At 37.0% G+C, this 23,698-nt stretch overlaps 1 protein-coding gene across 3 annotated transcripts in view; it reads left to right on the plus strand.

Moving 5' to 3' along the window:
• Positions 1-947: 947 nt before the first annotated feature.
• COL28A1 (collagen type XXVIII alpha 1 chain) overlaps positions 948-23,698 on the plus strand; it is a 142,977-nt gene continuing 120,226 nt past the window's right edge. The window contains exons 1-9 of one of the 3 annotated variants that reach the window (XM_045578408.1): positions 948-1,235; positions 1,935-2,022; positions 4,080-4,180; positions 6,915-7,074; positions 8,417-8,973; positions 14,665-14,685; positions 16,262-16,318; positions 17,761-17,814; positions 19,677-19,718. In XM_045578408.1, coding sequence (XP_045434364.1) covers positions 6,951-7,074; positions 8,417-8,973; positions 14,665-14,685; positions 16,262-16,318; positions 17,761-17,814; positions 19,677-19,718 — 855 coding nt within the window. In that variant the 5' untranslated portion in view covers positions 948-1,235; positions 1,935-2,022; positions 4,080-4,180; positions 6,915-6,950. The remainder of the gene's footprint in view (positions 1,236-1,934; positions 2,023-4,079; positions 4,181-6,914; positions 7,075-8,416; positions 8,974-14,664; positions 14,686-16,261; positions 16,319-17,760; positions 17,815-19,676; positions 19,719-23,698) is intronic. The other 2 variants (XM_036429347.2, XM_036429346.2) reach the window with 2 other exon arrangements.

Raw genomic sequence — 23,698 nt, forward strand, 5'->3', positions numbered from 1 at the left:
CAGACATAAATAGTTGGCTATGGACCAACAATTGCTGTTCTCTTGTTCTGGCACAAGCCTGGATGGTACAAAGGCTTAGTTACTTCCTGGGGTATTTAGGAATAATGAAAGATGGCCAAATGACTCACAAACATCTAAACTGTATTCCCTCACTGACCCCTGGTTTGACCTTTGGATGGTCTGCCCTCTATTTTGCCATCTGTGAAGTGGACAAATCAAATAAAAGTGGTATCTAAGTTTCCCTCCAGTTCTGAGATTCAATATTATTATCTGTCCCTAATACAAGAAAAGGTTAAATACCATGTAGTGGGCAATCAAATAAATCACTAAGATAGAGTACAACATTTTCTATTACCTGAAAGTAAAGCCAACTAAATTTAAAAAAAGAAAAAAGAAAATACTTTCTTCAATGAAAGTAGAATTTGGTCCAAGCTTAAATAGATCTAATCTTTCTCTTCTGGATGACTCTGCATGAAAAACTTGACTGCTCTATCCACTGACTGAAAATAATGATTTTTTTTTTTGATTGATCATTCAAACCTATGACAGAACAAAACCCAAATCCACTTTCAGATATTTCTTAGAAAGGAAAATTGTAATTTTTTCCAGAGAGCACTCTGTCTTTTTGGCATAAAAGCATTTGCTCTTAGTAAAAAATAAATAACTCAGAATAAAATATCAATTATGAAGGAAATTTTTAGATAAAGATTTTAATAGTCATAAGATTGGGACAGTGGAAATTACCCTGTCACTGTGATTTAGGGTGTTGCATATGTGGCACAATTATTCAAGCCTGGGACAAAGTGCCAAACAATGAAGCAAGGCAAATCAGGGAGTAAACAATACAAAACTAATTGAGTAGAGGGAATGCGGAAGAGATAACTCCATCAGAATTTGGTGAGGGGTGGAGCACTGGAGTCACGCTGCTCCAGACTTAAGCAATGCCACATTTTCTACTTTTGATTCCCAATGACAATTTACACTTCCCTACTGTCTTTGAATGCTTTTCTTCCTTTCCTAAGTTCATAAATAAGACCAATAGCATTTTGGTGTTTCTTTAATTTCCTTACAAATGACATGAGAGAATGTCCAAGTAAAACTCTTGATGACAAGAAGGGTAATAATCCCAGAAACTTCAGAGCTTTGGGCAAATGTTATAAGTTCTACTACACCAAGATTTTATACTGGAAAACAAAACAAAACAGAAGAGGACCTCTGACGACAAACCAAACTGGGTAAGAAGCTTCATTGTCTTCTCACTTGATCATGTTCTTTTCTATTCTCAATAGGCAGTATAGGAAGTGGGTGAATTGGGAGAAAGATTGTGAAACATTTCCCTGAACCTTGATCTTGGTCTAGATGTATGTGATAGAAGTTGAAACTGATATGGTACTAGCCTTTTTATTTGTTTCTGCAACCTTGTGCAGATAAAACCTGATGTATACAAGTCATCCTAAACTGAGATTCCTTTCAAATGACCCTAGGACCCCTAAATACCTTCACTACTGAAATGGAGATCTTGGCACTGGTCCCCAAATAAATACAGTTAATATAGCCCTGGCCTGTATTTAGAACATCAGTCCTTGCACTGAAGAGTCTCGGGTTTGATTCCCAGTCAAGGGCAGGTACCTAGATTTCAGATTTGATCCCCTGAGGCAACCAAAGATGTGTCTCTCTCACATCAATGTTTTGATATCTCTCAATATCTCTCTCTCTCTCTCTCTCTCTCTCTCTCTCTCTCTCTCTCTCTCTCTTCTTTCTCTCTCTCTCTCTCTCTCCCCCTTTCATCCCTTCCACTCTAAAAATCAATGGAAAAAATATTCTTAGATGAGGATTAACAAAAATGAATAAATAAAATTTAACTTAAAAAATAAAGCCAATATAGATTCTACTTAGGTAGAGTATCGATATTAACATTTTTTTTAATTGAAAAGGATTTGTCATTTACCAGTGCTCTGGAGGAGAGCAATCTGGTGTATCTTGGTTCTCAAGTGACCCAATGGATGAAGACAGTGCCAGGGTGTAAGGACATGGGGTGGGGTGGGGAATCAGGTGGAGGGGAGCTATGGGGGGGGGGGGGGGAGAGAAAGAGAAACACCTATAATAATCTGAACAATAAAGATTTATTTTTAAAAAATCTATATAGGGCCCTAGCTGGTTTGGTTCAGTAGATAGAGCATTAGCCTGGGTCTGACGGATCCTGGGTTTGATTCTGGTCAAGTCAAGGGCATATGCCGGATTGCAGGCTCAATCCCTAGTAGGGGGTGTGCAGAAGGCAGCTAATCAATGATTCTCTCTCATCATTGATGTTTCTACATCTCTTTCCCTCTCTCTTCCTCTCTGAAATCAATTAAAAATATATAAAATAAAGTATTAAAAATAAATCTGTATGTGTAAATATATAAATATATATTAGTATGTTTGCTTCCTGGGAAATCCCATTTTACTTCTGCAATACACCTACTGTTCCTTCTTTCTATTACCAAAGCCCCACAAAACTCCCTCCCTTCCTCAAGAACTGCTTTGTGGTGAGGAGACAATGGAAGTCCAAGCATTCACCTGAACGCTTAATTTAATGATACAAGAATTGTTATAAGTGAGGCTCAGGGGTCCGGTAGTCCTTAGTTAAGATCCCATTCTGGCATTCTCTAGTATTAGCATAAAGGTGGGCAAGTGACTGCACTCCACTCTGCCTCAACATCCTCAACTGCAAATGTGAATTCTTAGAGTACTTACTGTAGGTAGGTGGTTGTGCTTTTGGAGGTCTAGATGCTATAATGAGTGTCAAGCACTCAGCATAGGACTTGCTTGATAAAGTGTTCATGAAATGGAAACCATTGTTACAACTAGACGCCCGATGCACGAAGATTCCTGTAGAATGGGCCTTCCTTACCCTGGCTGCTGGCACAGCCTTTGCTCTGCCTGGAGCCACCTTTCTATCTTCTCATGCTACCAAGAGGCCCAGAGCAGCTGGAGTGGTGTGAAATGCCTTCGTCATTGCCAATGGATGCCTGGGTATGCAAATTAGCCTGATATCTTTGTTGAGTTAATTTGCATACTCACTCCTGATTGGCTGGTGGGCTTCGCGAAGGAATAATCAATTTTTATCTCTCCCTTTTATTAGTGTAGATAAGCAGATGAATAAATGTTAATATGTATTCCTAAGAAAGCTGATTTAAAAGAATTATAGCACGAACAATTATATTGCTTTCCCTAGTCATCTTGCTAATCTCTAACTCTGAGACTATCCATAGAGAAGCCTCCCTGTTAGTTGTGTAGGGGTCAAGTGGCCTCTTGGCTCATGTTTTGTACAACAAACATTGTTAAATATTCATTGTTGATAAACATCAACTTAAAATGGGCTGTAATAACAGGGTAGAAAATAAGAAAAAGAGAGAATGGAACCACCACAGGGACCACCTTTCCTGGATAGAAACCTCAAAATATTGACTCTTGTAAACCTCCCTCTTATGTTACAGTTTGAAAGGATCTTGATAGATAATTAAATGCACTACCTCCTATTGTAAGTGGGAAACTGAGGTCCCAATGTTACAGAGAGAAGCCACCACTAAATTTAGATCACCCTTCCACTATTTTGCAAACCTTTTATTATTAAAACTTTCAAAAATAAGAAATATAGAAAGACTGGGATAATGAGCTTCTACATGTTCATCGGATGTTTCCATCATGATCAACCCATTGCCTCTCTTGGAAAACACTGCATCTGAATATGGAGTCATTTATACTCCTTCACAAAGCTGTTTAGACCCACTATCTAACAGAGCACACACCCCAGGCAAAGAAATGTAAAAATAGAAAGTGAAGAATATAGCATAAGAAACAAAGACAGACTCAGCAAGTGCCTAAAATGTAAAAAATTTGCTCAAGCTGTTTTTAAAACAGTCTGGAAAACACAGATTTGTTCCGAAAGGACACTGTTCCTTTAAATTACTTACTGATCCCACCCAAATCTTGCACCCTGGCCAAATGCCTGACCACTCTTGCTTTAACTTAGTCTAATAAAAATGAATAAAGGATTGCAAAAGATCCAAAGCAAGGACAATTTTTATTTCCCACAGAACAGAAATATTCACTTGCCAATTCCATTCCTAACGATGGTCCTTGCTGCTGGCCTTTCCTTAACCAGTCTTTAATTCCTGTTTGACAAACTATTTATAAGGTAAGACATAACTGCTTTGTTTTAATCGCTTGTAATCAGAGAAGACATTGTGGATCTGTGGAAGATTAAATTGTTCACATACAGTGTGAAGAAAACTTATCAAAAAATTTTATCCTCTGCTATTACTTTAAATTAATTATTAGAAAAATATGACTAATTGTAGAATTTAAAATTGCAGAAATTTAAAATGTATTTAAAGTTATGTAAAAATTAATTTTTAATGTACATTCTACTGCATAGCATTATAATAACGTTAATATATTTTGGGGTATCTTTTTCTTAATTTTGAACATGTTTTTATAATTAAGTATTAACTGCAGAATACTTTAAAACTTGACAAGTATGTCAATTTGAACAAAGTATTTATACGTCATTTTATTTTTAGGTAGAAACAAATGAGATGCACTGTGAATAAAATGGTTAACTCTGCTGAGAGATAATTTCACTTATGAAAATTATAAAATATAAAGTCTCTTAGAGTTATTGATCCTAATAGCTACTCTCAAAATTTTAGGCAAAAATATGGCATTTGGTTAAATTTAATTTTTTTCTGCATTTATAAAATTTAACCAATAGTAAACATTGAGGTTTATATTTCTTTCACTTAATAATGACCCTCCCGAAACCTGTTTTACTTGAATGTGATATTTAAATGAGAGAAAGATGGGAATTACTAAAAATGGAAGCGAAATAAAACATGGTAAGTATTAGAAATAAATGGGCCTTTAGATGCCAAACTAATAAAGATTTCAGAAAAGTAGAAAATACTAAAGAAAGAAAAGTGGACAGATATAAGCATGTCCTATGGTCAATATCAGAAAACAGAATGAAATACCAAACTTTGGTTTGGGAGAGCTAAATAAAAAGTGTTAGAGCAAATAGTAATAAAATATGAGACATTGTGATTATTACTAATGATTAAGTTACATTTGTAGACATTGTCTATCAGAGATTCAGGTAGGAATTCATGATCATATTCAAAAAAAACTATGAACAGGTGCTTAGGTTTGGAGAAAGATAAGTCTTACTTTAAAGCCACATTTTCAAAGCCCAAAATGAGGCCTACAAATGAGGAGGGAAAAGTGGTTTTCTACTCCTGATGCCACATGGTTATAACCTTTAGGTTTTTGAAGGGTTATCTTGATCATTGATCATGTAGCTTTAAAATCTCTCTCTCTTGTTCTCAGTGAGATTAAATTCTCAGTCTATGAGAAGTTCCTTCTGGTATAGGCTCAACAATAAGAAAAGTCATATGTAATTCCAGGGACATGGTGTTATTTCTTTTCCCCTAAAATGCAATAGCAGCTAAGTTTTGCTACATAGCTATACCCTTACATTAATCTTCAGAATTAAATTTGAACGTCCTTTGTATTCTTCTCATTGGTTAGTAATAGGATGTGCTCTGTATATTCTATTTCCTTAGTACAATTCTTGTTCTTTCCTTTAACATCCACCCGTTTTCACATCTTAGCATCCCTGGTCCACAGAGTAGTTGACATTTGGTCAATTGTATTTGATGTATTTGCTAGCAGGATGCTTTGGCCATACAAAGTCAGCTTAATAAACTTCCTGCTAGATGATCCTATTTGAGAAACAGACCATGGCATGGAGCCATTTATTGGTTCATCCCCAACCTAACAGTTCTGCTTTCCTTGGTGTTTCTTCATCTGGTAGGTATGAAAGATTTTTCAGTCACTCAGCTTATTCTTCACTGCTTTTGCATATATTTCTACCCCCTACTCAGAGCCTGGAAAAATTATGCTCATGATTTCCCAGTTCCCATTCCCTCAAGGCAAGGTGCCAAAGAAGGAAAATGTGATTCCTTTCCCAGAACTTCTGAAATCAATGTAATTTAAGCAGGCAAACATTCTGAACCCTTGGTTCAACATAAGCTTTCTTATCCATTCTTGGGTATACTGAGCTAGCCACAAGTGAATCTTTTCTTACCAGGCAAGCATGTGAATTTAAAGTTATTTCACGTATAGCTGGGCATACTGAGTGATGGAAATGACTGAAGATTTTAATATAGGATTAGACTTTTTATTGTTAAGATACCCAGAAAAATAGTTTCACATGGCTATTCAGAAGGGGTGCTTCCTGATTTCGAGTCCCATTTCAGTCCATTAGCTGGAAGAACAGTTGCACAAATCTATTTTTGCTCTCATATTTTTTAATTTTTTTATTGGATATGCAGTTGTGGTCCAGCTTGGAATACAGTTGGAGATACAGTTTACAAAACAAGAGTAGAAAAGAGAAAAGGGGTTTTATGGAAACAGAAGGGCAACTTAATTTTTGACTTGACCTCTGAACTCACTGAAGTTGTGAGTACACATAGTAATACTGAAATGTGGTGGTTCTCTACAGTCTGGAAAAATATTGGGCTGATCAGGAATTAGTTATAATGAAAATGAATGAAATAACCATGTGACAGTCTGAATGTGGAAATGTCAAAGCAGACCCTGTGATTGAACCACAGTTGTCAGAATGGGACAGAAATGTGTTAAATGGCTCTCCCAACTTTGATTGATAGAAATATCCACTAATAAATATTTGGTTATAGTGCCATAATTTATTTGGATTAGAAACTTTTAAAATCTCAATGTGCATATACTTCTATATGAATGAAAACTCTTTTCTCAATTCACATGCCTGTTTTCAATTCTGCTGGAATGGAATTAAAAATAGTAAGCATTATATTTTATTATAGTATTTATAACTGATTTTTCTATTAAAGGTGCTACCGGCAGATGATTTTCCACCATCTACCAAAATGTGGAATGGACATTTTGTCTTTTATCTCCTGATTTTGCCAGCTTTTATTAGTCAAACGATATATGGACAAAGAAAGAAAGGATCAAAGCACAGTTCACTTGCAAGGACAAATGATCTCCAGGGTAAAAAAAAAAAAGTTTTATTTTTGTTTTTAATGATTAGTTTTAGCCTGTTCAAACACTAACGTGCATTTTTACCAGTAGCATTTGATGCAAATAAAAAACTATATATATATATATAATGCATATATGTTACTTTCCACTTTGATATGATTATATCATGATAGTGATCTACCTTACAGGGCATACTTATAAACATCAGAGTTTTTAAAGCACTCGTACATTTATTGTCTTGTTTAAGCTTCACAGTAATCTTATACAATAGGCATGAAAGAGAATGCCACTTTCATCTTATGGATAAAGAACGAAGGCCCAGAGAGATAAGTGGCACACCAAGGCCATAAGCAAATTAACTAGTAAGAGCGAATAAGATTCGATCTTAAATTCCCTGCTTTTAAGTTTCTTTCTCCCTTCCTGTAGCTAAAGTGTGAGGTGTACAGTTACTTTCTCTCTTAAGTTCAAAAAGTTAAAAAAACAACAACAAAAAACTCCAAAACTCAAAAACAAGAAGGGGCCTTACTAACATGAAACACACCTGAGAAAAAAAGTAGGGTATTATTTACTTATAGACAACTGTGCCCAATGTTTGTTGAATTTGTAAACTATGATGCACTTTCCCCCTCCCATTTTAAACAGGTTTCACTTTGGGGAAGATGCTCAGAATATATGGTATTTTAAAAATGATTGTGTTTGATTTGCATGATTTTACAATATATAGATTTAGTTCTTTACACCTGAAGCCCTATCTTTTACCGTGTTTCCCCGAAAATAAGACATCCTCAAAAAATAAGATCTACTTACAGGTTTCCTTCTGAATGAAATATAAGGCATCCTCCCGAAAATAAGCCCCCCCTCTCCTCAAGCTAAACATGAGAGATTTGGTCCATTGATTCTGAAAGATATGGAGTCACAAGAAATTCACCAGAAAATTCAGGAATTGGATTGTTAATGATGATGTTCCAGAAGATGATGACATGATTGTCATTGAATAAATGAGTAAATTCTTGATACTGTAGGATTCACAGTTTGTCTGGTTTGTATTGACAACTACCATACTACCGTACCGTATACAGGTAATAAATTTCCTTTATTTTCATTTAACAATAAATGTATACCGCATTCTTCTTCATGGAAAAATAAGACATCCCCTGAAAATAAGACCTAGCGCATCTTTGGGAGCAAAAATTAATATAAGACACTGTCTTATTTTCGGGGAAACAGGGTATACTTCTCTCTCCACTCAAAAATAAACAATACCCAACATATCAGCTCAGGGCTTTTCTTATGTAAAATTGCTTCATGAGTAGGTACAAGCAATTTGCCTAACCTATTTATTCTATTTCAGACTCCACTTGCTTCATAGATGTTGTCTTCATCGTGGACAGCTCTGAAAGTTCTAAAATTGCTCTCTTTGACAAACAGAAAGATTTTGTGGCTAGCTTGAGTGACAAGGTTTTCCAATTGACCCCGGGTCGCTCCTTGAAATATGACATCAAATTGGCAGCTCTTCAGTTTAGCAGCTCTGTCCAGATTGACCCATCTTTTTCTTCTTGGAAGGATCTACAGACTTTTAAGCAGAGGGTCAAGTCTATGAATTTCATTGGGCAAGGTACTTTCTCTTATTATGCCATCTCCAATGCCACTAGGCTATTTAAGAGAGAAGGACGTAAAGCTGGTGTAAAAGTAGCTTTGCTGATGACTGATGGCATTGATCACCCAAAGAGTCCAGATGTTCAAAGTATTTCTGAAGAAGCCAGAACTGCAGGAATACTATTTATCACCATTGGACTTTCTACTGTAGTCGATGAAGCCAAACTTCGTTTGATATCTGGGGATTCATCTAGTGAACCCATTCTCCTGTTGAGTGATCCAGACCTTGTAGATAAAATTCAGGATCGCCTGGTAGGTATCTAATGGGTTGATTTTATATACAAACCTCTCATTATAATAATGACATTTTAATTGTAAATTCTATAAGAATAAATACTGGGTCAAAAAAAAAATGAAAGGAAAAAAAACCAAAACACCTTGGAAATGCAAAGAAGAATCTTTCCAAAGTCTCTCTCTACTTCTTCGATAGTTCACTTCACACCAGATATACTGGGGAAGTAAGTACCAGGCTCATTCTCTGCAGCTGCATTCCTCAATTTAATGCTAGTCAATGCTAGGGATTTCGGAAGGATTAGTTTCCAATCATACACCTCAGGCTCCTGTTTATACATCCTGGGCTTGTTGAACACTGCTGACTTACATTCAATTTGAGGTCAACTTAGGTATGGTCTGCTATCTTTGTATTCAGTTGATCTTTTCCCTTTCCACATGTGCAGAAATACTTGTACTTTGTCTCAACTATTGCCATAGTATGCTCAGAGTTCATAGGCTCCCAATGGAAACAAACAAACAAACAAAATACAACTCCTTGTTTCTTAGGTGGTAACAAGATCACCCAATGTAAAATCACCTACGACCTGCAGTCAGCCAACAGTTTCTATGAGTCCCTCTTTGTGGATCTGATTGGCTGAGTTGATGCTTTCTTCTTTACCTGTTGCTCAGTTGTGTGTAAGAAGCTTTCCTCGCTGCTTGGTGAAACGCAAGGCAAAGCAATCAAAACAAAATGGTCCTTTACTGTATTTTTCAGAGAAAGATCTCCTGGAAAAAAAGTGGTTGACTTGCTGTGTTAAAAAATTGATTTTCTTAAAAAGATTAATTGTCTTAGATTTGTTGCAAGACAAATATATCCTTCAGGGACTGAGCATTTCATATGGCTGTTTTGTGTAGGTTGGAAAAAACCTGAGGCTCCATTTCAGAGATTGTTTTTCCCCTTTGTCCCTTCCTCCACTCTTTTCCCATAACATTGCTCTTCATTTTTCACTCAGCTATTTTCAGCATGAGATACTGAGTTTTCTTATCTAAATGATAATTATCATATCTTGAGTGCCCTGTGTGCTAGGCATTGATCTGAGCACTTTATATATTTTATTTTATTCAATGATTACAACAATCTTGTAATGTAGAAACTATTATTATCATCATTTGATCATTGAAAATTTAAGGCCAGGCGAAGACCCCAGAGTCTTCATGCTTAACCCTGTAAAGTCTTGTAAGAGGAAAAATAATAGCTTGGGGTAGATGCTTACTCTGAGCTGCTCTTTTGTGTAAAAGAGAACTGTGCAGGGAGCCTGGCTAACTGCCTAGTCCTTCCTGTGCTGTAATTTAAAGAGTCCTCACCAGAGAGCTTAAAACAGAAGGCTCCGGCATGTGCAGGAGAGAACACTGAGGTTGTAATAATGACGTGCCTGTGGCTGACTGTAGAAGATGCAGGACAGGCAGCTCCTTGTTTGACCAGATGTGAAGGCTCTGGAGGCTCATATCCCTCCAGACACACCCTCACCAAGAGCTCCTGCCCAACCAGGAGCACAGGCTCTTGGCAGCAGACTCCACGCAATACTGTTTGCTCGTTTCTGGGGAAACTAAAACAGGACCAAGCATCCTACTGACTCTGCTCTTCCTTAGCATCCTGGGATGTTAGCTTGTTTGTTCAGATGGAAGTTCTGTGAACAAGCTACTTCTTAGCAGGAGATGCCTCTTTTTAAACACTTCCAGAATTTGAAGGGCTTACCAGGCTCTTCAAAGAAAGATATACCAAGTTTCAATGTTTCAGATTGCCACTTCTAGGAAGCAGCACTTGTCTTTTCATCAAACCACTGGCAAAATTCCTCATCTGATCTATTTCTATTACATCATTAGTTGAATTTTAAAACTTCTTTATTTTGAAATAATTATGTAGTTGACTTTTAAAAATAAATTAGGCATAATTTCTGCACAAATCTGCATTTATTTGAAGTACACAATACCATGAGTTTTGGTAGATGTATACACCCGGGAAACCACCAACACAAAGTAGGATATACTAGAATATTTCTAGCACCCTCAAAATTTTCTCATTCATCTTTGCAATACATTTTCCCTTGTCCCTGAGCTACTACTGATATTGACTTCTCACTCTAGATTAGTGTACACATTATAGAATTTTACATAAATAAACTCATTCAAGTTGTATACCCTTTTGGTGGCAGGCTTCTTCTTCCCAGCATAATGACTTAAAAAATTCATCTGGGTTGTGTTTTTGTTATCAGCACTTTATCCCTTTTTATTGCAGAATAGACGTTGTGGATGGACATAAGTGTCCATGATGAGTAGATTTTGCAGGAGCCAAGAAAATTCAGGAAATCATTGCACATTCTTGGCACCTCTAGTAGAAAGTGTCATGTAAGAACCCCATGAAAACTTTTCAGTTCTGAATCACCCAAGAGAGGCCAATTATTTTTAAGTTGAAAATTATTTTTATTGCTATTTTATTATGATTCACTAACAGAAGAACTTGACCCAATTTCCTGAATATATTACTTGGTTCTTTAGAAGAGAAAGAAAGATGTGGAGATTTAAAAATAAACATTTACTCTATCATCATTGATGTTAATTTTTCAAAAAGCCTTTATGGGACTAAAGCTTGTGACACATGGGACTCTTTCTCTGAAGATTAAGAAAACCCCCAGTTTAGTGTATCCCCTTCTTTACACACCAAAAGGAAATCAACTTGGTAATTGTTCTGTCATCTTTAGAATTCTATGCTTTCTTAATTTATTAATCATAGTTCACTTTTCAGTTTTTGAAGGCTTCCTCTCTTTAGAGCTTTATTTCTGCTCTCTGTTTAAGGTTTTGGATTTTGCTAAAGCCGCAAGTAGTTCTTGTCGTAGAGTTTGCAGTCCTTGAGATAAGTTCTTTATTTTCATCCCATTTGCTGTTGTGCTATAACTTCCTCACATTTCCTCTGTCCCCTTCTCATAGCAATGATGCCATAGTCATTCACAAAACTGGCAATTCCAGTCTAGCCTTCTCCTGACACACACATGCCATCACAAAACTCTGAGTCATTAATACTTTTGCTTTAGTGAGGGCCTTATCTATTTACCCTTTTCATTTAAACTACAGTATCTACCTAGACCTTAATTGACCTTCCCTCTGGCTTTAACCATGTTCTCCACACAGCCCACCACTCTGCCTCCGTGAAAGCTCCCACTACATCCCAAGGCCTCCAGCTCTGCCATGTGGGCTTCTCTGTCCACTCTTTCTAAATGCCCTTCCTCACTGCTTCTTTTGTCTAATTGCCCACACTAGTCTTTATGACTTCTTTCCTCATAAACTTTGACATATAGAACCGCATTCCATCAAAGAGCTGGTCCTTTGCATTCCTCCCTTCAAAATTATCCAGAAAATCCACCTATTCCAAGAATCTGTCTTGGTACCCCCACCCCAGCCCCCAATCCAGGATCTCCTTCCCACACTGCTTGCCCTGAGCTATCTGTTCTCCTGTCACTGGGGTTCAAGACTATAAGTGCCCGTAGGGAATGGAGCTTTGTTCATTGTTTGAAACAGTCTCATCTATTGTGCAGTTTGGGGTCCACTTTTGTTTCCATAGAAATATAAACGCAACAAACACAAAATCAAATGAGTTCCCAAAATAATTAGTTGTGTTGTTATGGTTTTCATCCTCATGGCACACATTTTTAGATAGTAATATGGCAAAGCAGAAATTTAATTTTCAAAGAAAGAGCTAGAAAAGTGTAAAATTACACATCAGGCACCCTAACAGCTAAATTCCTGAGTTTAAAATTGATAAGGACATTGCTTATTAAAAAGTGACAAAGCTTCAAATTTTTATTTATTTCACTAGTTCTCAAATATTACAATTTGACTTGTATTATAAGTTGTTTTTATTGTCTCTTTCAATTTCTTTTCCCTCACTCTCTTCCAGAGAAAATCAAGCTTATGACATGTTTTAAATATTTTCATAATTTGGATCACATTGCTTTTTCACTCAATGTTTTTAAAAAAATGTTTATGTTGATATATGGAGATCCAGGACATTCACTTTAGCTGCTGAATAGTATTTCATTTGTTGATCCATTCTACTATTACTGGATGTTTTAATTATTTCCAATTTTTCACTATTAAAAACAATGAATGTTGAAATGTACAAGAATTTCTCTAAGGTATGTCCAGAAATGTTGTCAGGACAGCGGATGGAAACAAGGACTTGTCCTGGGCAGCCTAGAGATAAAGCAGGCACATCTTTAGCTTTCTCAACACAGCAGAATGTTCTGGTGAGGGGTAATGGCACTTTCCACTGAGACTGTAATTGTTTCCAAGTTCCTGTTTCTCCACATGACCTGCTGGGTCTTACAGGTACATCTTTAAGACATTGTCTGCTTTCAGCCTGGATTTACACTGGCTAGTATTTTAAAATCATTGGGTTGAGAAGGGATTGAGAAAGGGGAGAAAGAAGTCCACAGGTGAAACTCTGAATTTTGTATGGATTTGTGGATAGAATTTTATAGCTCCCAAGACCATAAAATGGTCCAATTTTCTCATTTTATATATGTTGGAAATGACCTGGAAGGCTTATATGACTTGCCCAAGGCCACGTGAGAAATTAATGGTGGGAACATAATGAAAACCTTGGATGACATTTAATACCTCAGCGGTCGGCAAACCGCAGCTTGTGAGTCACATGTGGCTCTTTGGCCCCTTGAGTGTGGCTCTTCCACAAAATAACACGTTTGAGGGTGCATATATGGTGCGATTGAAACTTCGTGGCCCATGCACAGAAGTCAGTTTTCGATTCTCAAAAGAAATTTCAATAGTTGTACTGTTGATATTTGGCTATGTTGACTAATGAGTTTTATCATATATATGTTATCCCTTCTGATTCAGTCATAAGGCATTAAATTGATACATAATACCTACTTCAAGAAAGCAACAATTCTATCTGTAAACATAGGTTCATTTCCCCCCAGGGTTTGATTTTTGACATGGCCTTCAGTGCACTTGTTAGACAATAACCTAATTTCTCTAAAATTAGGAATTTAAAGTAATTTTGAAAAATATTCTGGCTAATTAATTTCTGAGTGGGTAAGTGTGAAGTAACATTGAACTTAGTCAGGTGGCTCAGCCCAAATGTGTGACCTTGGACAAGTCACAACACTGCAGATCAAGTTTCCTTATTCCAAAATGAAAGGTTCAACATGATTGATTTCTAAAGCTCACTTATTAATATTTCATGAAGTCATAACCCTATAACTACTGTTTTAATACTTCCAAACAAATGCATGTATGTATAGGGATGGAAAAATAAAAGAAGGCAAAATACACAGTTATGTATTCTGCCGAAGTCTTTGTAACTAAAACTAAGAAATTTCTCATTATGACTGATTAAAGTTGTAGCCAAATTAAGCTTTTAGCCAGATCATAGAACTGATAAAGGAGATCAAAGATAAGCATAGGATACAATAGGATATTCTTAGATAACAAACTAGCTTTAATGTTAGTTCTCTTCATGTCTCTTATTGTTATGTGGCTCAGAGTATTCCTTGGGAGGTTGGCTGGTAAGCTTATTGCTTTCACAAGGCTAAAAAGGCTGAATTGCTATTCTTTGCAGAAATTGCATATCCCATAGGGAATAATTAAGACTAATGAGAAGTTGGAAGCAGAACCATGAATTGAATTAATGTTTCATTCTTTTTTCCCTCCTAGGACATCTTATTTGAAAAGAAGGTAAGAACCACTTTCTTTGAATTATTCCAAAAGCTCGCATTATCAAATCAGCATTATAATTCACATTTGGAGATAGGTGTGACTAAAAAATGCTTAACTATATTTAAAAAGAGCCACTCTATGGCCAGGCCACTGTCTAATTTCTTTTAGGCCACCAGATCCACTGCAGGTTGAAAAATTAGGGGAAAAAATGTTAATGTGATTTTAGAGACTGATTTTAGAAATTAATGATAACAAAATGGCATAGTTTTTGCTTCGTTTGATATGACTTATTTTATTCTAAGCATGTATCTGATGCCAGTTACTAGGAGTATGGGGATGGGGGAGACCTTCATTTTGGGAGATGTGCCTGTGATGGGCTAGCAAGGTCAGGGAGTGTTCCTGGCTAAGAGACAGGGCACAGAGTCGCCCTCTACTGCCTGCTGATGGACTTTAAGCTCATTCTTCCTGACAGTGGCCAAGGAAGCTGGCCAATATTGGTTGGATAGTACTTAGCACAGAGATGACCATCAGCTTTCTGAGGACTCCTGTATTCAACGTGTTTCTTAACATTAAAGAGTTTGGAATATCTGAACTTTGTTCAATAAACTGCTTATTTAACATCAGAAAATTGACACATAATATTGCATAAAATAATAGGAGTCAACCAAACCTTGTAGAGCATATTTCACAGAATTACACTTGGTCAGATAAACCATTTTTATGTGCCATTAAGACAAGAAAACACTCTGGTAATTAAATTATGATATAGTGCCTTCTTAATTAGGCTTTTTCATTTTATACTTATGCAAAGAGTCCTTTTAGATTTAGATTTATTAGATATAGATTTTTCCGTAAATCCTGTATTACATATATGAAGATATATAAGCAAGATAAATTGATTATTTCTAAAATTTCTTCATAGTCAGAGTCTAAATCTGCTGAATCACTTTTTGTCTCAGAGTCATTGGTGTACTTGTTTTTCTATAAAATACTGGTCTCAGTTCTGTCAAAAGCACCGACAACCCAGCATTTCTTGCATGCTGCAGTAGTGTCTCTGGAGTTTTCTCCCATTTCATTCTGTAAGTTTTGAAGTACTAACACAGAAAATAGCAATTTCATCAGACTGAGCTCTCTCTGATTTCAGAGATGCTATCATAGGAAAAATGTGCATCTTAGAGAATTGATTAATTATGTTTTAAGTCAAATGTTTTCCTTTGCTGAGTAAAGGACTCTTTGATCTTTGTATTGATCTTTGAGCTCTGATGTGTTATATAATAGAGAAACAGCAAAAATTCCAAGAGTCCACTAAAAATGTTTCTCCTTCCCTTTTTTAAACTGGCAACTGGATGATATATATGTTTGATAGGAGGCCTCCTCAATTCAACGATGGCAATATTTAATAATACTTGAGTGTATTCAGTTATGTTCTTATGAGGTCTGAATTTTCCTAGAAGACTTTATTAGGAAGAGCAAAATCTCCATAAACTTGCAAGATAAAATTCCTTCAAGAAGGTGTTCCACTTAGTAATGTACTGAATACGATTTGAAATGCTGTTTCACTATGTGTTAATATTGTATTTCATTAATGATTCAGTGTGAACGCAAGATATGTGAATGTGAGAAGGGTGATCCAGGCGATCCAGGCCTTCCGGTGAGTATATTTCTCCTTTGAGCTTAGGGGCAAGTCAGGAAGTCCTGGCAATGATCACTCTCACGCTCGAAAATACCAGGACTCTCTGTGCTGCTGAAAAGCAGTTGCGTGCCAAGAGCAGCAAAAAAGAAAATTTTTTTTTCTTCTTTATTTTGTTCCTAAAGGAATGCCTTCTGCCCTTAGGAATAAACCTGGCATTTTATTGACCTGAACTAAGGCTTAATATGATTAAAGTGTTCCCCCAAAGGTTATTCCAGTATCACTTCTTATGTGGCAATTGGGGCCAGAATTTCTCAATACTGAAGTGAAAATATAAAAAGATCTTTCAAATACTCAATGCTTTCGGCAAAGATTTGTTCCACCTGAAAACAAGCGACACTGGCCTCTTTGTCTTTACACTCATCTAAGAGCAATGCCGCATGGCCTTGAGCGGAGGAAGCCCTGGTCAGGAAGCCTTGGGGATTGGAGTGAATCCTGGGACATGGAAGAGCACTATGATGACTGGAGATGCCAAACATTTCTCTAATAGCAGATCATCCGAAAGCATCTATGTTTCCTTTTACAGTGGTTCCTTTATTTAGGTGACCCCAAACCTTCATGTTCAGAAGCACAGTACAGATATTTCACAAAAGTACATGGATAAAATGTTTGAACTAACACGAGTTTGGGGACAGGAAGGGAAATGCGTGCTGTGAACTTCTTAGCCTATGACACATATTACTTTGAGACTTGTGTTCTAAGCTTATATGTTTTCCAACCTTCTTCCCAATCAAGTCATTAGAAAGTGGGGGATGTTTGTCTTTTTTAATTTTAAAATACAAAGTGGCAGCCAGTAGATGCCGACTTTAGCCAAAGCAAAGGCTTAAATTTCCCTTGCTGTAAAGTCTTGTTTTATACTTATTACACCAAGGGATTACCAGTGAAAGGTTTACTTGTGATATTGAATTATGATTTAGAATAAACAGTAGCAAAACTTGTCATAACTGAGCTAACTTGACAACTTCAGTCAATCAATATTGTTAAAAGAGATAGTTCCATGTTGTAATATGGATAAAGAACTGTGTCATGTAACATTTATTGGGTATCCCCAAAACCTCTCAGAAACATGAGCTTTTTGAATAAGAAGATGAAGCACCTTTCTGGAATAAGATTTGGAGAACTCTCTTCCATCTTTGGAGATTGTCCCTTGGGTATTAAGGAGAGAGAGAGAGAGAAACATTATTCTCTTTTGGATAAGCTAGCAAATCTGCCTATTTAAGACAGTGCAGTTTTCCTGATATGTATGAAAGGAGAGAAAGAGTTGACTCTTCTTGGTAAGTTAAGTATTTTTTTTTTTTTACCATCTTCATTTCATGGGATGAAGCTGATCAGAAATTATTGTAAGGTATTAGAAACTAATAGAATGGCTGTTCAATATGATCTTTTTTTCTGTTTGCCTTTAGGGTACCCATGGAAACCCGGGTATCAAAGGTGAACGAGGACCAAAAGGAAACCCGGTAAATAAGTGACCAGCTTCCCTTTAAACCAGGGTGTCTTCTTCTAACTTTACTTCTAGAACAAAAATTAAGAAAAACTAAGAGCATTGCAGTGTATGTCAATGCCAAAAATCTGATGATTTCTGTGAAAAATACAAAATGTTCACCTGCTACATTAGCTATCTGGTTTTTGTTAGCTTGCATTTACAAATTCTGAGTAACAAATGGCCATTTTAGTCAAAACGTTTAGGAAACCTTGGAACCCAATACATAGAAGCCTGTAATTAAATAGTGATGTCCCATATTAATGAGTACAATGTTCATAATTATTAAGACATGTTCCATGTCAGATTGACATAGATACTTATGTTTTTATGGATCCACTTTATAGATAACTGACATAAAATAAAAATGGAAAAAACACCAGATTATTTTTAACTCTTCAAGCATTTTCTCTAATTTTTTTCTTTGTGTATCCATCAAAAAACTCTAGATTAATTATTTTTAATGATCTGTTCTGGTCATTGTTGGGATGATGGTGTTCCAACTTTTAGAGTGACTGAAGGCATCACAATACAGAGATTAGTAGATACAACTATGTGAAAAATTTAAGGCTAAATTATGTGTAATGAACATAATAATTAAAATAAAGAGAAAAACATATAGGGAAATGTTTTCCCAAAATACAATGGACATTGGGTTAATTTCCATAGTATATAAAGAAATAAAATGAATAAGAAAATATCAAGCTTCTAATAATTAAATGGTCAAAGGACACAAATAATTTCCAAGAGAGGAAATAAAACCAGTAAATAAAGAAATAGAAAAACGTTTGATTTTACTATATAGTGAATGAAACTTAAAATAGAGGTACTGAGGTACCCTTTAATACAAATAATTCACACTGTAGACACTTTGGTGTTCAGTGTTATTGGGTTATATCAATATTTTGAGGCAGGGAAGAGGCAATTTTCTAGTTCACATGATTTGGGTTAGTCTGTGTTTCAAATTAAAAAAATTATTTTTATAAAGGTTAACCCAGAAATATTAAAATAATAATAACTAGTGATAGCAATATGATGGTGAAACTGGTTTGGTCTTTATTACAAAGGTAATGTGGCACCTTGTGGAAAGCAATTAGGCACTACATAAGTGGCATTGAATATTAAAATATTTAACCCAATGATTTATTTCTGAGAGTATTATACTTAGGGAGATAATGAAAAATATAATAAGTTAGATGCATGAAAGTATTTTTGTCAGTTGCATGCTTATCAAAGAAAGGGAATGTAAAGAATCTTTGTAACACACACACACACACACACACACACACATCCCTACACACACCTTACTAGTATTGGGTTCAGATTGTCATTATGTCTTCTTTGTGTTTTGTTTTGTTAAATTCCTGTTATAAGTCTATGTTCACATTTCATTTATTTGGCTTGCAATTTTGTGCCACAATATATATTTTCCTAAGTCTTGCTGAAATCAAGCAATCACTCTTTAGGACATTTTGGAAAACATTCCAAAGCCCCTTGGAGAAAAGCCAGAGGGGCTGGCCCTAGTGGGTACAATGCTATATTTGAGAACAATGGCTATGTTGTTACCCTGGGATGCAAGACTTGTCCTTAGCTGTGAAAATGTACCTGGATTCTGCACCCTCTACATCTGGCTTCACTTCAAAGGGCTAAAGCTATCTGAGCCGCTATTTTCTCCCCTAAATGGCATGGTGAAAATGTCAATGGGAAAGGCCAAAGAATTCCCGCCTGGCCATGGGCTTGTCTTGTTAATCTCGGAATTCTGAAGAATGCATTTTATTGAGCAAACTTAGTCCCTCTGCATGGCTGTGGAATTCTGACTGAGTTTTTTGTTTGTCACAGGGTGATGCTCAAAAAGGGGAACCTGGAGAAAGAGGCCCAGGGGTATGTACACAACTGGTCTGCTTTCCTAAGGAAGTGATCCCAGGGTGCTAAGATTCTGTAATTGACCACTCTGACCCCTGGAGTGCAAGTGCAAAACTGATTTATATCTAAGTGTGCTAGTGATGTCTCTCTCACACAAGCAATCAGACAGATGACGAGAGGCGTGTTCAACCACGTGACATTCCCTGGTACTAAATTGGACACCTGTGAGAGGCTCAAATAAGAAAAATATTTTGCTTTACTTCTTGTATTGTTTTTTTCAATAAAGAGAAAATTAAAATTCTGGAACTATAATGAGAAATAATTACAGCAAATATTTGCATTAGCCTTTAGGTTAGAATTGCAGTCAGTGTAGCAAATAGCAGAGAAGTATACAGTGAACAAAAGGAGGCTATAATAATTCTCTCCTATCGGTATCTCCTTGGGTGAAAGCCCAGAGGTTTGAAAAACTGTTGTCTTAGTGGTGTTTTTAATTCACTTTATGAAAGAGCCTGATAGAAAGTTGGAAAATTTCAATGGAAAGCCACTCAGAAATTTCTGTTGTTTATTTATTCAGGAAACATTTCTTAATTATTTTCCTTATATAAAGCATGTTTATTAAGTGGAAATAAAATTAAGACAAAGCACTTATATTTTTGAAATGTTTAGTGTCTCATAGGAGAGAGAAGATTCAAAATAGCTATTATACTATACGAAGAAGAGTGTCAGTATATTGTGAAAATTGCATGCACAAAGTATTATGGGAATTCAGAAGTTGGAGATGTCAGGGCAGATTTTATGGGATGACCCCAAAAGGGTCTAGTATTGTGACAGGAAAAGACAGAACAGGAAGGCGGAAGGGGACAGGCATTCCGGATGGAGAGGGCCATGAGCAGCAGCCAGAGGAAAGGCAGTGTGTTGGGAAATGCTGAGATAGGGTGCCTGAAGAGTGGGTGCTCTATGCCGGTTGTAAGGTCTCGGCTTTGCTAGGTGATGGGCACTTCCCCTGAGATTTTAGATGAGGCATATGACCCAAGACTGTGTATTTGGAAGATTAGTCTGGCATGGCTCTAAAAGAGAATCTTAAGTGGGAATAAGCAGAAGGAAGAAGCACTTAGGTTTGTTGCTACAGCCTATCCTATCTAATAAAGAGGGAATATGCTAATTGACCATCACACTCTCACAAATGGCAGTGCCCACAGCCACAAGATGGCAGCATCCAGTCCCCTCAGCCCTGCCTCATCCAATCAGAGTCCTCCAGTCCCCACAGCATCCAGCCTGATCCATCTGGAGTCCTACAGTCCCCTCAGCCCTGTAGGGGCAGGCAGTTGGGGGCAATTGGGCCAGGAGGGGAAGGCAGTTGGGGACAATCATGTTGGCAGGGGAGCAATTAGGCTAGCAGGGGACTGGTTAGGGGGCTATCAGGCTGGCAGGCAGAGTGGTTAGGGACAATCAGGCTGGCAGGCAGGCGAGTGGTTAGGAGCCAGCAGTCCCCGATTGTGAGAGGAATCCCAGATTGGAGAGGGCGCAGGCTGGGCTGAGGGACACCCTCCCCATCCTCGGATTTCATGCACCAGAGCTCTAGTATGAGAAATAACAGGGAACTGGCTGCTCTGGAGGATATGAAAGCCACCAGCCACCTGTGCTTACTGAGCAGATGAAACGTGGCCAGCCCGAATTGTGGTGTGCTTTAGAAATAAAATACACACCAAGTTTGGATAACTTGGTATCCTCAAAATAGATATAAATTATCTCATTGATATTCTTTATATGATTACATACTGAAATGAGGGTGTTTTGAACTTTTTGGGATAAATAAAATATATTATTAAAAATTCATATCACCTGTTTATTTTTTTTATGTGACTATCACTAAATTTAAAATGACATATGGGGCTCCTATTTGGAGCTCACATTCTATTGCCCAGAATGGGCTACAGTGATGACAAAGTAGAAAGGAAGAGGACATTGTGAGGACCATGAAAGGAAAGAAATGATGGGTGATTAAATCTAACTCATATATTCAACAAATATTTATCGAGCACCTTCTATTTGTTGAGCTCTCTTTTAGGTGCTGGAGATAGAGGAGTGAGCAAGACAGATAGTCCCTGCTGCATAAAGTGTTCTAGCAGGGGGAGGCAATAACTAGGCAAACAAATGAAAAAGAATTTCAGTCAGTGAGAAGGGCTATGGAAATACGAAACAAGGTCATAAGGATGTTCTAGGCAGAAAGAGCAACAGAGACAAAGGCTCTGAGGTGGAACAATCTTGGCCAACTCAGGAAATGGAAAGAAGCCAGACTTGATGAAGGAGTTGGGAAGTGAAGCTACAGAGACAGGCAGAGGCTAGATCACACAGTGCCTGGTTGGCCTGGGTCAGGAGAGTGGGTTTAAAATAGTGCAGTGGAAGCTGTTGGATAATTTTAACTGGTTGGATTAAAGGAATGTAAGGGGGGAGTAGAAAGAAAAGATGATCTGAAATCTAATGATACCATTAATAGAAATAGAAAAGTCAGAAACAATTTTGGCAGAGACCCACAAGTGCAGTTTTGGATATTATAAAACTATTGTAATAATTAAGATGCCATGAAAAGCCTGGACAGCGTGGCTCAGTGATTGAGCATCTACCTATGAACCAGGAGATTAGGGTTTGATTCACTTGCCCAGGTTGTGGGCTTGATCCCCAGTAGGGGGCGTGCAGGAGGCAGCTGATCAATGATTCTCTCTCATCATCATATTTCTATCCATCTTTCCCTCTCCTTTCATCTCTGAAATTTAAAAAAAAAAAATGCCATGAAAGAAAGGAAGAACACTTTTAGCAACGAAATAATAAATAAACCAGAGATTTCAGAAAGGAAAAACAAACAAAACATAAACCTGTATTGGCTCCTTCTAAAATATAGTCTTAATTCTTTTAACACAAAGTAATGACAGAATTTGAAATATGGTTGTGTGTTGTAAGGGGTGGAAAGCACCCCAAGTTCCCTCAGATTAGAAGTCTAGCTTTTTTAACGCTGCTAACACAAATTGTTTTAACAAAGACCTTAATTTAACTGTTTATATGTGAGCCTTTATTTTAAGCATCATCCTAAAAAATTAAGCCATTTATGTGAATTAATATTTCCAAAAATGAATTAAATTACAGCAATAATATTTTGAATTAGTTCTACTTTTATCTTCTGTCTCTCAGTGACTACTCATTTGACCAAGAAGTGTTTTTTCCTTCTTAAAGTTTTCCTTTTTACTTTTGTAACAAAGTCACACGTAGAACAAAATTTTGTAGGCGGACTTACATGTAACTGCAAGAATAGTTTTCCACTCCGCTAGTTTCTACAGCCCACTTAAAATCTGTCTTACAATTTCATTTTCATACTTGAAAACTACAGTTGTATGAAGAAGACATGAAATCCTAATGAAAAAGACTTGCTGTTTTTTAAAAAATATATTTTATTGATTTTTTACAGAGAGGAAGAGAGAGGGATAGAGAGTTAGAAACATTGATGATAGAGAAACACCAATCAGCTGCCTCCTGCATACTCCCTACTGGGGATGTGCCCGCAACCAAGGTACATGCCCTTGACAAGAATCAAACCCGGGACCCTTCAGTCCGCAGGCCGAAGCTCTATCCACTGAGCCAAACGGGTTTCAGCGAAAAAGACTTACCGTTGCATAAAGTTGGTAATTCCCAGTTCCTTTGTTATTCACTATTGTATTACTTAAAGAGGAGAGGGCTGTGCAGGGTTCCCAAGAGGAGCAAAGGAGCAAAGCTCTGGCCCCTTATTTAGCATGAGATAAAATTTAGTAAATCAAAGCTCACTGTCTCATTACAGTTAGAAAAAGGAACCATTCATTTCCTAGATGTTTATATTCTAGACCAGTGTTTCCCAAAGTGTGGTACACGTACCCCCAGGGGTACGGGAAGAGTTTGGTGGGGGTACACGTTGCACCGGAGTTTGGTGGGGATATGCACTGCACCGTGCTTAGGTGCGCCTAATTCTACGT

This window comes from Pipistrellus kuhlii, unplaced genomic scaffold (assembly GCF_014108245.1).
Source record: "Pipistrellus kuhlii isolate mPipKuh1 unplaced genomic scaffold, mPipKuh1.p scaffold_m20_p_10, whole genome shotgun sequence".
Taxonomy (NCBI): domain Eukaryota; kingdom Metazoa; phylum Chordata; class Mammalia; order Chiroptera; family Vespertilionidae; genus Pipistrellus; species Pipistrellus kuhlii.